An 11586-nucleotide genomic window follows, 5' to 3' on the forward strand; every position below is an offset into this window, starting at 1 on the left:
ACACTGCAGTGCAGACATTGCACTGCACCTTCCCCTGCTGGTGCCCAGCCTGGGTCAGGGCAGGTTGGATGCCACATGGAATCCATCCTTTGCCATGCCATGTGATCCTCCATGCAGTGGGGATAAAATGCCCAGCACTGGGGAACTCCAGGTGCTGCAGCAGTGATATTTTTGGGAGAAACCTGAGTCGTACAAAAAGCCAACACAAATCTCAAACCAAAACAGACAAAACCCAAAAACAAACAAACCCATGCAAACCAATCAAGCAAATAGTTAAAAAAAAAACCCAAATAAAACCAAAGGGAATGAGGAATTAGTATTAGTTTTGAGTTCCTCACAGCAGGCAAATGGCTGCTTCCCACAGGATCACCATAAAAAGCCACAGATAACAGCTGCTCCAAAATACACCCAACAGGAGAACCATAAAAGTGATACATAGCAACTTTGGGGGCAGTTCCCCATTAAGGTGAGGGATGAGCACACAGTGGTACAGCTCCAGCCTTCCCCACCCTCCAGGCTGCTCTTTGCTCCTGATGTAAGAGCCTTGCAGGACTGTGGCTCCACTCAGTACATTCTAAATCATTCCCACAGCTCTCAGTTGAGCCACTGGCATCTCCAGAGTGAGATCCAGGCACAATCCTCCTGCCTGCTGAGTCTCTCTGGCAGATCCTGAGCCTCTTCCTGCCTAGAGCCACAAAAGAGCTCAGCCTCTCCCTGAACTGGGTTTTCAGGGGAGGTTTCCATATCCCTGTGAGATGTGTTCATCCCCCAACACATCTGATTTTATGTACCGTGATGTGTTTGGGTTCCTTCCTTACTCCTGTGTGCCAGTGAGAACCCACCCATGTGAATGGAGGGTATTGTGAGGAGGAAAATGCATTCCTGGATTGCCTTTTTGCTTCACTGTCACTCAGCTGAACAGGGTCCTTTTCTTAGAGGGACTTACAAGAATGGGTAGGAATTTTGGCTCTGAGAGGAGCAGAAAGCACATTTTCTGCACCACATTCCCAAGAGATGCCGTTTCCCTGGCAAAACAGTGACAGTCATTCATCTTCCTGGGAAGAATGTGAAGAGCCATTCAGAGATGACAGGTCCACCTGGCCTTTGGCTTTGTGTACCTCATTTCACATGTCCAGTTTCAAGGTCCATTAAAAGAGGCCACCTTTTACCCTGGCAGTGCTGATCCCTCCTGGTGATGGCCTCCCCCAGCGTGGGAGGGATGCTGAGCTGGTCTCAGAGAACCACAGGGCTTGAGGGCTCCTGTGTCATTTCATTGTGTTGGTAAAAATTATTGAACCATGTAGCTCTTTCCTCTTAATTATTGAACTCTGGTTGGTTTCTGGAACTGGTGAAGGATGTGGTGCTGCTGGAGGCAGTCCAGGGAGACCTTTGAGCTCCTTCCAATGCCTGAAGGTGCTTGAGGAGACCTGGAGAGGGACTTTGGAAAAGGGTCTGGAGGGAGAGAACAAGGGGGAATGGGTTCAGCCTGACAAAGGACAGGTTTAGAAGGAGAGTGGAAAGAAATTCTGTGAGGTTGGTAAGACCCTGGAACAGACTGGCCAGAGAAGCTGTGGCAGCCCCATCCCTGGAGGTGTTCCAGGCCAATTGGACAGGGCTTGGAGCAACCTGGCATAGTGGAAGGCAGGGGGCATGGAATGAGATGGTCATTAGTTCCATCCTAACCCAAACCATTCTAAGATTCTATGACTGGGCTGCTGAACTTGGCCAAAAGAAGAGCTACATTGCTGAGGTTAAGTGAGAAGGGGGATTAAAGCCACCTGTGTTTGCCCTTTAAATCCCTTCCAACATCAATTAAGATTGTTCTGATAAAGGCCTTGGCACTGCTCAAACAGTTGCTGAAAGCTGTTCTGGGCTCTATCTCTGGGAATGGGCACAAAGGAGCCTTTGTTGTTCTTCAGTTGGGCTGAAATCTAAATCTCAGCCAGTGCAGCTCAGAGGGTGACACATGCTGGCCACTGGCCACTGGGGCCACTGTGTGGACTTGTTTTCAGAAAAATGGGAAATGCAGAGGAGAGGTTCCTGGATACAGTAACTCTACCTACACCTGGAACTGAGGCATCTGCCCAGGGATTTCATATTCACCGAATGGGAAGGAAATTGAATCAGGGCTTGCTAATTTTCATTAAGTCAAACACCTGGGATTCACTTCAGATTTGCATTTTCCTGGAATAATTCAGCACAAACACTGTATATTTATACACAGGCATTGGACTTTTCTGTTGTTTGATGAGACTATTCTGTTGTTTGATGAGACTACAATTTGTCTTCCTCTTGTGGTTCCTGCAATCCTTCCTCTCCTGAGGTTTGCAGTTGAATTACCAACCTCTACCCCAGGAATATTCATCTGTCATGTTTTGGATATTGTTGTTCTTCAAAGGAAAGCAAACAATGCAAGTTTAAGCCAAGCCTCTTCCCAGGCAGATTTTATTGGAACCAAGTCCTGCCTCAAACCAGAATCCAATCTCATCTCCATTGTTGTGTACGTCTATTATTTTTCCCATCATTGCTTTTCCATTTCTTATTACTATGCAGCTCAGTCTTGAGCAACATCATTCTGAACTACACAGAAGTCACATACTGCTTCTTTCCTATTCATATCTGCTTGTTACCTAATCCCACCCAGCTCTCTATTGAACATCTGCTTTTACCTGGGCAGACAGGTGTGATTTTTAGCTGCAAATACTGCAAATTAGGGATGCAGAATTTCTCCTTACTCTGTGAATGTGATCAGGGCCCTTTCATGTGTCACTGAACATGTGAATTCTCCCTTTCTCCCAACAACCCCCAGTGCTGGTTTTGGCTAAGATAAATCAGACAGTGCTGTTAGGAGTCACTCCCCACCTGCTTTTCCATCTCATCCAGGGGCTGGGGAAGGATGGCTGGTTGGGTTGTGAAGACATTGCACTGCACCTTCCCCTTCTGGTGCCCAGCCTGGGTCAGGGCAGGTTGGATGCCACATGGGATCCATCCTTTGCCCTGCCACGTGATCCTCCATGCAGTGGGGATAAAAAGCCCAGCACTGGGGAACTCCAGGTGCTGCAGCAGTGATATTTTTGGGAGAAACACGGAGCTGTGCATGGCCAGCTTGAAGTCTGCACTGGTGTGAGCACCAGGCCTGCCGTGCTGAGCTCAGGGCCACAGCCAGTGCTCACCCTGGCTGGGACACTGAGTCAAGGAGCTTTGCAAGAATTCTTTAGCCTGGAGAAGCTCTCAAAGTTAATGGAGTCCAACCATTCCTGCAGGAGTGCCAAGCTCACCACTGAACCATGTCCCCAGGTGCCACATCCACACTTCTTTTAAATGCTTCCAGAGATGGTGACTCCAGTGCCCTGGGCAGCCTGTGCCACTGCTGGCAACTCTTTGGTGAGGAAATTTTCCTAATATTCAATCTAGGGCTCCACTGGTGCTACTTGAGGCTGTTTCCTCTTGTCCTGTTTGTTACCTGGGAGAAGACACTGCACACACACACAGACACAGACAGAGGGACAGATGGGCATGAGGCATGGGAATTCCCTTTGACTCCTCAGGCACAAACCTATGGGATGGTCCTTTTTTTTTTACACAGCAGATAAAAACTGAAGCAGTGAGCTGTATCCTAACCAGGGAGATGGGGGTAGAAAGATGCTTTGAAAGGGGATAAAACTTGCTGCCAGGCTTTCCTCCGTAAGCAAGTTCAATTTCTTTCTCCCTTTTAAAAATTATTTTTCTTTTGGTGCTGTGTTATTCCTCCGTGGGCAGGAGGCTGCAGGCATTTCAATTTTTTTCAAGTTCTTGTTTTAAAAAGGGCCCCAAATATGTTCTCTTCTCAGAGGCAGTAAACAGCAAGTGCACAATGCAGCTTCTCTAAGCCTCTCTTCTCCTGTCTCAGGGAGAAAGGAATTCTCCAAGCCCTAGAGCCTGAGTCACTCGCTGTGTGAGCATGAATTAACCAGGAATGTTCGAGAATTATTCCTGAATAATTCATGAACCTGAATTAATCATGCATTTTCATGAATTATTCATGAATAACTCATGGAAATGCAAGGTTTATTCATGCTCCAAAAAACCCAAGGCTTTTTCCCTTCTCTTCTGCTTTCTCTCCCTGTAAGAAACAGACCTGAAACAAGCTAAGGAAAAAAATAATATATGTATATGGGAAAAGAACAGGAATAATAATGCTGAAACAAAACAACCAGGACAAAAGAATGCAAAGCTCTTTCTTTCCTTTGCAGTGGGGACAGCAGGTGGGAGCTTTCCAAGCCAGACAAAGGAGACCTGACAAGGACCTGTGGTGAAGGGACAAGCCCAAGGCAAGGAAGTGTTCGGTCACCTCCTCTCCTGGAACAGGCAGCAGAGACCTGGAAAGACAGGAGACATCTTGCAAGACTCAACACCTGGAGCAGTGCTAACCAGGCAAGGAGCAGCTCTGTTGCTATCAGGATTGTGATCTCTCTCTTTTTTTCTCTCTCTGTTTTTGTGTTTGTGTAGTTTTGTTGCTTTCATAACGGTAAATGAACAACTGGTTTGGGGAAGGAAGATCAGTGTGTTTTCTTTAAATGGTAAAGGAAAATCCCCTAGAGAGCTGTTTGGGCTGGGATTGTTTGCTGTCTGGAATGTGGAGCTCTGTTTCTGAGAGGGAGAGGGCTCAGCTATGCATTTATCACAGTTTCTGCTCTGTAGCCTTCCCTGTGTTTGGGAGAGGGCTGGGGGCAGCTGCCTGGTTCAGGGAAGGGATGTAGGGAGACAGGCACACAGTTCATTTGTATATGGTGCTTCCTGATAAAAAAAATCAATGCCAGGGTGTGTATCAGTCAGGAGAAAAGGGCTGGAGAAAACCAGGTGTGAGACTGTGCCAGCAGGGCAGACTGACAGGTCTGGGGAGAGTTACAGTTCCTGCCGGGAGCTTTGCTGCAACTGATGGTGGCTGAGATAGGGAAAGAGAAAGTTCTCCAGGGTGAACTTGAACCTTCCAAGTGAGAGGAATCAAATCCAGGCAGGACTTTAATGGTGGTGTGGAGACAAAACAAGAAACTGGAATAAATTGGGTCCTAGCTGCCTTTTCTGCCAGCTCCAACTCTCCCTCTGCCTGCCCCAGCTTCCTCCCATTTTCTTTGGACACTCTGGCCATTCTTCACTGGCCACAGCACATGGGCCCAGCCTTGTCCCCAGAACCCTTCTGGCAAATCCTGCTGCCAAGCAGAGCAGGCAGGACTGGGGTGATGCTGCCTGGGCCCTTAGGAGCTGGAAAGAAACTGCTCCTGAACTCAGCAGCCCTTGGCTCCTCAGCTGCTCCTCTGGCACAGGAGATTTTGGAAATCACCACCAGCCTGGCTCTCCAGTTTCTCCGATGGTTGAAGTCTGAAACTCCAGGGGCAGAAAGGGAAAGCTCAGTGGGCAGAGCCGTGGGCCAGGATTTAGGATCCAGCTCCTTGCAGCTTTGTTGCTTGACTGGCTTAGACATTTCTATTACTGGTCTGTGCCTCAGTTTCCCCATGGGTGAAATGAAGGGAATTTTGTGTTCTTCTTATAAAAGCATTTTGATGTTTACTGGGGGAATAATTGTGGAGGCAAGGGAACAATCATTTCCTGGAATACCCCTGGGTCTTTTTGAGTCTCGTCTCTGCACTGCCTTGATATCACACAGACACAGCCCTGCACTGGAGCAAACTGCTGGAGATCCACTGAAGTCATTTGAGCTGTGATGGTTCATAGGGGCAGAGAAACCATCCTGTGTCTGCTCAGTGGCTTGTTCAGCATCTGCTCAAAGTGTCAGCTGTGAGGGCTGGCCCTGCCTGATCCCAGGTGAGACCTGCCATGGCTGTCACTGCAAAGGGCACTTGGATGCCCTGAAGGCATGTGGTGCTGTGCTCAGTCAGACCCAAAACAGCCTCCTAGCAAAGGGCTTTAGGATAAGGCAAGCTCAGAAAGTTGGGAATAGGAACAGAGAAATAACTGGTAGAGAAAATGTAAGGCCAAGTATTTTATATCTGCAGGTTGGCTGGCCTGGGTAATGCACAGCTTGTGAACACTCCCACTCACAGGAGAGCCCAAACCCCTGTGGTGACATTCCCACACTGTCCCTTTGCTCCAGGTGGGCAGCCCTGATGTCAGCCAAGCTCTACGTGCTCATCAGCTGGCCCGACGGCAGCCGGGTCATCAACATGGAGAACATCAAGGAGCCCCGCAAGCCCTTCCACCTCTACACCGTGGGGGAGCAGGTCCTGGCCCGCTGCCCTGGATTCAGTGGGCTGTACTGGGGTGTGGTGGAAGGCATAAGTGGTAAGTGACACCCTCCTGGCCTGGGTTTGCAATTTGGGGCTGCTCAGGAGCAGGAGGAGTTTAGTGCTGGAAGATCTTCTCTTCTTACAGAGCACAAAGGTATTTTGGAGAAGAAGCTGCTGGAAGATCGACAGTTCCTGGAGAAGTTAAGTGAGTAAGGGCTTTTGAAAATTGCACCTTTCAACTTCCATGGAGCTTTTTGGGTGGGAGGATGCTGAGTATGTTGTAGTCCCATCATAAATTTCACATCATTGCAATCAGTGTACAAAGCACTGAGTGGGAGTGGAAGACAGACACGTTGCTGCCCCATTGCTCATCCTGAGTATCTCCCTTCCTTTCAGAAGAAGAATCAGCTGTCCACAGCATGATGCCATCCCCACCAAAAAAATCCAGGAAAACCTTTCCAAAATGGACTTCAGGGAATGCATCCAGGAAATACCCCAGTGACAGGAACTATCCTGCAAAGACACTGCTGAGGGTGGCTGAGGCCAGCCTGCCCCATGATGCCAGCAGCTCTTCCATCAAGGACAGGCGTGTCCTGGGGAGCGTGGCAGGGAGTCCCTGCTCACTGGCAGCTCCCCCCCACCCAGCCAGTGCCTTCACACCTCCATCCACCTTCATCACCATGGCCATGCCAGGGCCAGGAACTTCCCAGAGTGAAGAGGACAGGGCTGGTCCAGCTGCCAGAGGTAACCTTGAGTTCTGGCTCTGCTGCCTGGTCCTGAGGGACAGGGTGGGATGGGGACTTGCAGAGCAGTCAGAAAACCTCTGCTTTGCTCCAGGGCTGTATGGGTTTGTCTCAGGGCTACAGAGGTTAGAGACGGCATTTCCTGGTCCTTTCCACCTGGGAGATCTGTTCCAGGAGGGCTGTCTAAAGGGAGATGCCTGTATGTAGTGTATGGTCTCTGCTCTGTCAGGCACCAGCTGTTTCCTGGGCTAGCAGTTCTCTCCCCCCAAGCCAAAAAACAATCTGAATGAATGAATGCCTGAATAACTGAAATTCCCAAAAGCCCTGTGTCTCCATTAGTCAAACCTTCTCATATTTGCCTATTTCCCTATTTTTCCACCCACTACTGCACCCATTAAATGCACTTATGAAATATGCTAGTGTCTTATTTACCTGCTGACTAACAGCAACATCCAGAGACGAGTTGGCTCTGCTTGCCTTGCCCCCACCATATCATTTGCACTTAGAACAGAAGCCCTTGAGATGCCACTTTTTTCTAATAACAAATCCCCATTGATCAGTCCTGGAGAGCCTGTCTGGATCATTGCTATGCAAATGGAATAAGGTGTTGTCATGCAATCTAGCAGGGATGCTTAGATAATCTGTTCTGGAGACAGAGGGGTTCAGGACCTTTTTAACAGCTGATTTTTCAGCTTCTCTCTCACCCTTGCTGCAGATTATGTTGCCCTTCCAATGAAGAGGAAGTCTGATGGCATCTTGTCCCCGTGCCAACAGCAGATCTGTCTGAACAGGTAACACCTGAAAGCACAGTAAGGAGCCTGGATGTTTCACACCACACATTGATTTCTGTCCACACTGTCTCCATTCTCTGGCAGTGCTTGCTTTGAGTAGATGCTCATGGAGGTTGAACCCAAAGCACAGAAGATAACAGGAGTTTGTGTGGGCACACACAGCAAGAAATGAGCCTGTGCTCTGATTCCATGGTGGGTCAGTGGGAGGTCCCCGATATCTGCGTGCCAGGGGGATGCAGAGGAGTTTGTCCACATTGAGAACCCCTCATGTTCCCTCTCAGTCTATTTTATTCTTGTTGCAAATGAAACCAGAATTGACTTTGCTTTGAATTCCAGATAATTCTCCTCAGGAATGGATTTGAATATGAGCACAAAGCTGTTCGTGTCAGTGCTGTTTAACTTGCTTGTTTCTTCCAGCCGTGAGGAGCACAAGATTGATGCTTTGCAAGAGATGGATGGCTTTGAGAGGGCTCACAAAAAATTCAGTCCTGGTGAAATGGAAAGGTAATTAGCAAAAGAAGGCACTTGTTCCCAACTGTGTTCTCCTTCTCACTACAAAAGTGAGCAGTGAGATCACAGATGGGTGACAAAGTGGGGCAATCTTAAACTCTAAATTTGCTGAGTCTCTTTACAATCAGACCAGGTGTTTCTGATTGTAGGGCTTAGAGATGCAAGAAGGCTCTAAAACAGTGCAGAAACTACAAAGCTCTTGCCTATAACAATCAAAACATGGTTGTGTGTTCCTTGTCTTATTGCTCATTACTTTGATAGCCAGTATGCAGTGATAAAGTGATGCTAGGGAAGGTTTTCTTGCAAAGAAATGGGTGCCAAAAAAAATTCAAGTTATGGTTCTTGCATTGTCATTTCCCACAAGTCTGTTGTTTAATACCACAAATATATGTGTCCTGGGACTTGCAAGACAGGATTTATATCTTTCCTTACAAATAAGAAGAAAACTGAGCATCAAAGTCTCCATGTATGCATGCCAAGGGGGAGCTGAGGGTTAAACTGAACATTCCTGAGCACTGAAAAGTCCAGATCATGTCATTTTAATCTCCTGCCTTACTCCTCACACAGGAATAGCTGGTAGGGCTGATAGTCTGTCAGAGGAGTTGTCCTGCCCTGCTGGCAGAAAGCATCTAATCACTGCTTGGGTGGAGAAGTGACATCCACAGTGAGGACATGGTGTCTTCTTGCCTTTGCATGAGCAACTTTAATTTTTCAGGGTGAAGAAGATGGAGCAGCTGGAAAGGATGGTGTTGGACCTCCAACAGGACGTCCTCTCTCTGAAGAAGAAAGTGCAGAGGCTGGAATCCCTGTCCTTCCAGGAGGAGCCCCACCGACAGCCATGTGAGGTGGTGGAGCTCTTCAACGGCTACACCAAGGAGCAGCTCAAAGAGACCATCAGATTTGACCAGAAAATCAGCACAGCCTGCAAGACTCTGCTCTACAAACTCTTCACCTCTGACTACATCCAGAGCCACTCCATCACAGGGCGCAGGGGCAACACCTTCCGGGAGGCCAAGCCCATGATGGACGAACGCTGCATCAAAATCATCCGGGTGCTGCTGAAGCAGAAGTTTGGGGATCACCTCAGTGACACCGTGATCACAGAGAAGATCCAGAATGTGCAGAAAGCCCTGAGGCAGAAGTTTAAGACAGAGTGAATCTGAGGAGTGGGAGATTTGGTGTCTCCTCCTGCCATTCCCGTGTGTGCCCCTGAGCAGCCTTCCCAGGAGAGATGAGCCGAGCAGCTGCTGCTCAGCAGATTTCCCCCAGGGAGCCAGCCCAAGTGAGCCATGTGCTAAACACAGCTCAAACACTGCCAAACCTCTGCCTCCATTAACTGAGCAGGAACTGGGCCCAGCTTGGCTTGGTTTTTGCATCTACAAGTTCCTTCCCATCCAGTCTGTGTGAGAACCTCACTGTGGGTGCATGGAATCACCTCTATGACTCTGATGGTGCTCAAAGGCTTCAGGGCTCCATTTGAGTCCAACAATGGGTCAGAAAGGTAGTAGCCTTGTTCCACACTGCAGAAATGTTGGCTTTGGGATGGGGAATCCAGCTGCAGACAGCCTTTGTCACCCAATGTGGCTTCTCTCTCTTTGCCTCTGGTTGCCTCCTTCTGCCTGTGGGACAATATTTACTCTTTCCTCACAGTGAATGTTTTATTTCCAGCACTAAAGAAAGGCAGACTCATTAAAATGACACCTTAAAACATTCAGAAAAAGATATCTTGATTTTTTTCTGCCTATTTGAATGTAGCTATAAGGAGGAGTTGTCTTCCCTAACAAAAGCCTGCTGAACAAGAGAAAGGGTCACCCATGAAAGTTACATTAATTTTCCTTTCTAGACCAGATTATTTCCATACAGGATAAATCCCTTACATTTTTATGACACAAGAGTGAGGGTTGGAGGACAAAATATGGCCCAACTTTGCTTCAAAGATACACATATTGTGGACACTGTCACTGTTATTTAAATACAGTATTTTTATCCTAGATAAGAAATGCCGAGTACAAACAGACACTTTGCTGAGGGACTACAGAGAAGGTCTAGAAAGACACATCTTTTCCCAAATAATTCAGAGCTGGAGTATGGGTGGGTTAAAATTGTTCTGAGCATTAAAAGAATGAGATGCTGACACCAGTCCAGCACTTAACAGAAGTGTTGCAAAATACCAAACATTCCCTTTTACAGAGGCTTCTCAGACAAGGAACTGGTTTTCTCAGATTAATTTTTAAATTATTGAGGAAAAAGAAATGCCAGTGGGTTTGCATTAATCAAAACATTTGGTTTAATTTATATGTTTTGTTGTGTTTTCAAATATTTAATTTCTTCACAGTTAACATGAGAAATAATAATGTGAAATAAATGTATTGGAGAAACAAGGAGCTGTTTTGAAAGGGAAAAAAAAAAGAAAGGTGTTATTCTCAGAATTTTCCTCCCAATTCAGCCTCTTTATTTTAGCTCATCCATTAAAGTGGGATTAATGCTGTTGATGCATTTTGATTTTGGAGGGAGATAGGCTTGCCATTGTTTCTAGCACTATTTTCATCAGATGTTTCTAACAGTCATGTTAAATTGCAAAGTAATAACTAAAGATATTCCTTCTGTTTTCTCAGTGCAAATGCTTTTCCTAACTATTGTGCAAACGCATTGGTGATGATTTCTGCTTTGTAGGGAGCTTGGCCTGAGCAGCAGCTGGAGCAGGTCTGCTGTGGTCATTTAGAGCCCAGAGTGCAGCTAGTCCTAGAACTGAGCAGAACTGTCCCAAAACCTCCCCAGTGAGAAACACACCTTGAAACACACCAGCCCTGCCAGAAACCTGGGACCTTCCCACCACAGGCCTTAGGCTGGAATCACTAATCAGGGAAATGCCTTGATGATGTTTTGAATGTCAACTTATCAGAGAGAAGATTGAGGAGGTACAACCAGCCTTGTCCTGCAGAACCTCACAGCAAATCTTCCTCCACCGCCTGCCATGGGCAGGGACAACTTCCACTGTCCCAGCTTCCTCCAAGCCCTGCCCAACCTGGCCTTGGACACTTCCAGGGATGGGGCAGCCACAGTTTCTCTGGGCATCCTGTGCCAGTGTCTCTCTCAATCTCTCCTCTCAATGTTCATCACATTCCTCACCAAGCTGCAGCCTGGAAAGCCAGCTCATGAATGTTATTTATTAAAATAAGTGCTGCTGCTGTCCTTCCCCTGCTGAGCCCCCTGTGATGAGCTGCAGATCATTACTGTGAGCAAGGGGAGAAAAAAGAGCCAGGGAATGGACATGCTGCAGGGTGCCACGGCTCCCGAAACGCGCCGCTCTAATCGCCT

At 47.6% G+C, this 11586-nt stretch overlaps 1 protein-coding gene across 1 annotated transcript; it reads left to right on the forward strand.

Annotated features, from left to right (window-relative positions):
* The first annotated feature begins 3828 nt into the window (after window positions 1-3828).
* LOC110469025 (uncharacterized) lies at window positions 3829-10758 on the forward strand. Its single transcript, XM_021527419.4, has 8 exons — window positions 3829-4104; window positions 4233-4413; window positions 6092-6279; window positions 6370-6429; window positions 6621-6968; window positions 7683-7758; window positions 8176-8262; window positions 8984-10758. Exons 3-8 carry the CDS (start codon window positions 6105-6107, stop codon window positions 9423-9425), a joined length of 1188 nt encoding a protein of 395 aa, XP_021383094.2. The 5' UTR covers window positions 3829-4104; window positions 4233-4413; window positions 6092-6104; the 3' UTR covers window positions 9426-10758.
* Window positions 10759-11586: the final 828 nt, after the last annotated feature.

This window comes from Lonchura striata, chromosome 20, assembly GCF_050655825.1.
Source record: "Lonchura striata isolate lonStrDom1 chromosome 20, ASM5065582v1, whole genome shotgun sequence".
Taxonomy (NCBI): Eukaryota; Metazoa; Chordata; class Aves; order Passeriformes; family Estrildidae; genus Lonchura; species Lonchura striata.